Source organism: Penaeus japonicus, unplaced genomic scaffold (genome assembly GCF_977035675.1).
Source record: "Penaeus japonicus unplaced genomic scaffold, GWHDUDI00000001_assembly GWHDUDI00000022, whole genome shotgun sequence".
Classification (NCBI taxonomy): domain Eukaryota; kingdom Metazoa; phylum Arthropoda; class Malacostraca; order Decapoda; family Penaeidae; genus Penaeus; species Penaeus japonicus.
In genome coordinates, this window is record NW_028234424.1 from 11,496,377 (window position 1) to 11,498,876 (window position 2,500).

Genomic DNA, 2,500 nt, shown 5'->3' on the forward strand with positions numbered 1-2,500 from the left:
GATATTGATAGTTATAATAATGATATTGATAATGGTGACATTGATAATAATGAGAGTGCTAAGGAAAATGATACCAATAATAAATGGTGATAATGATGATAATAGCAGTTGTAATGATGATAATGATATTAATAATAGTGATACTGCTAATGATAATGCTAACAATAATAACGATGATAATGATAATGGTAAGAGAAATTGTAATGATAATAATGATAATACTAATAATAGTGAAAAGGATGATAATGATAACAACAAATGCTCAATATCATTATTGATGATGATAATCATGATAGTTATGATTACAATAATGATAGTGTTAGCAGTAGTAGTAATATTGACAGTACTAATGGTAATGATAATAATGATAATAATGATAAAAATACCACTACTATACGTGTGCATGTGCGTGTGATGCAATTAAGTATGTATGACGTACAGTAAGTATGTGACAACACTGTGAATATGATTCAACCTAATAAAATCTGCGTTCGGAGTGACTCAAAAAGGTGTCCTTAAGTCATTATCAACTGGACTCAATCGAATGTAAATCTAGCTGTTGAAATATAATAGAAGAAAGCTATCGTGGCCTTAGTAGTGAGATTTGATGTGTTTGGGTCTCCAGGGGCAGAGGCCAAGCTTAAGAACATTATTATTTACTCAATCACCATCTTTTTACTTGCTTTATTCTATGCAGGTTATTACTAGTATTACCATTTTTACATAGACTCATATGACCCATTGTACCTTTCCTAGTAACAGCTTGGGGATTATGTCTTTTTTTTTTTTTTTTTTTTTTTTTTTTTTTAAGAAGTACTGAAGATAGGATGTAACCCGGCCCCCCATATATATATATATATATATATATATATATATATATATATATATATATATATATATATATATATATATATATATATATATATATATATATGTATGTATGTATGTATATAATACATTGTCTATATGGGCTGCGCCTCTACACATTCTTGTTCTGTAATACTTATATAACAGTTTTTTTGAACATTCAAAATAAAAAGGGAACAACAAATACAACAATTTCACCTCAACAATATTATAATTGTTTTAAGAAATCGAATACAATGCTATGGACGGAATGTTTGAAAAAGTTGGATACATTTTAGACGACATGAGAAGAGACCTAAAATCTGGCTTCGAAGAACCCGTGCGCCGAGGCCTGGGATGCTGCCGACCGCCGTGAGATAAGAACGAGTGCGTCTAACTACAGACAAACGTTGGCAGTTCGACATTCGAGAAGGGAAAATGGCTAAAGAGCTTGTACACCTTTACTCTCCTAAAAAGGAAATAGAAACTTTGGTTAGATGGAGAGTCGACGGTTTGGCAGTGGATGCATGAGATTCGACCAAAATTGTTGTCCTTCACTTTAACTGATAAAGGTAAATAAGTTTTGCAAATGCCGACCTCTTTGATAATGCAATTCGAGGATAAATATCCTTTAAGATTTGACCAATGGGCAAGTGTGTGTGTGGGTGTATGTGTGTGTGTGTGTATGTGGGTGTATGTATATATTAATATATATATATATATATATATATATATATATATATATATATGTATATATATACATACATATATATATATATATATATATATATATATATATAATATCTATGTATATATATATATATATATATATATATATATATATATATATATATATATATATATATTAATATATATATATATATATGTATGTGTTTATTTTTACTTATATATATATATATATATATATATATATATATATATCTATATATATATATATATATATATACACACATACACACATATATATAGGTATGTATGTATATAACTTCAGTATAAGTACCTTTTTCTCCCTTCATAAAATAAGTCTGGGAAGACTATGCTATTCTTTCTACTCCTAAAGGCTGATTGACATTTTCTTTGTTAGTATGATAATGATACTAAACAAGTTTTCTAGTACTCTTCTCCGTTATTTCCATCAATGATTTTCATAATGGTTGGTGATTTACAGGTTCTCTGAAGATCATCACGTGTTCGGCAGCCAGATGATAGTGTCCCTCCACAGCATCTTCTGCACAAGGGCGTTCAGGCAATCATCTGTTGCATTCGGATTCTCACGAACGACCTTCTCGCAGGCGCGCTTGTACTTGCATAGTTCCGCTACGAGGGTTTTCGTGTACATGGGGTCCTTGCTGGCGTGGAGCGTGGCGGCGTTATAGGGGAAGGTCCTGACCCAGTCGCCGCAACGGGCCGGACACCGATGCGGCCCGCGATCGCCTCTTCGGGACGACGATCGCATATCCGCCATCTGGCCCGGCCGACCTCCCTTGCTCATCGAGGAGTAGCTCTTGTTGCTTTGGCTGTTCAGAAACTGGCGACGCACCCGCTGGAACGTCGTGTTAAATGTGACCGGGACGAATGTGTCGAGGCTCAGCTCCTCTGGTACTAAAGGGTCGTGAGGAGCACCCGGAAGCGA

The 2,500-nt window shown here is 33.8% G+C and overlaps 1 protein-coding gene across 1 annotated transcript in view; it reads right to left on the minus strand.

Moving 5' to 3' along the window:
• Positions 1-1,846: 1,846 nt before the first annotated feature.
• Positions 1,847-2,500, minus strand: part of LOC122255145 (uncharacterized) — a gene marked incomplete at its 5' end in the record, with an annotated part of 2,727 nt that continues 2,073 nt past the window's right edge. Inside the window, 1 exon segment of the mRNA XM_043019057.2 lies at positions 1,847-2,500. This exon segment is cut by the window's right edge and continues 522 nt beyond it. Coding sequence (XP_042874991.2) covers positions 2,051-2,500 — 450 coding nt within the window.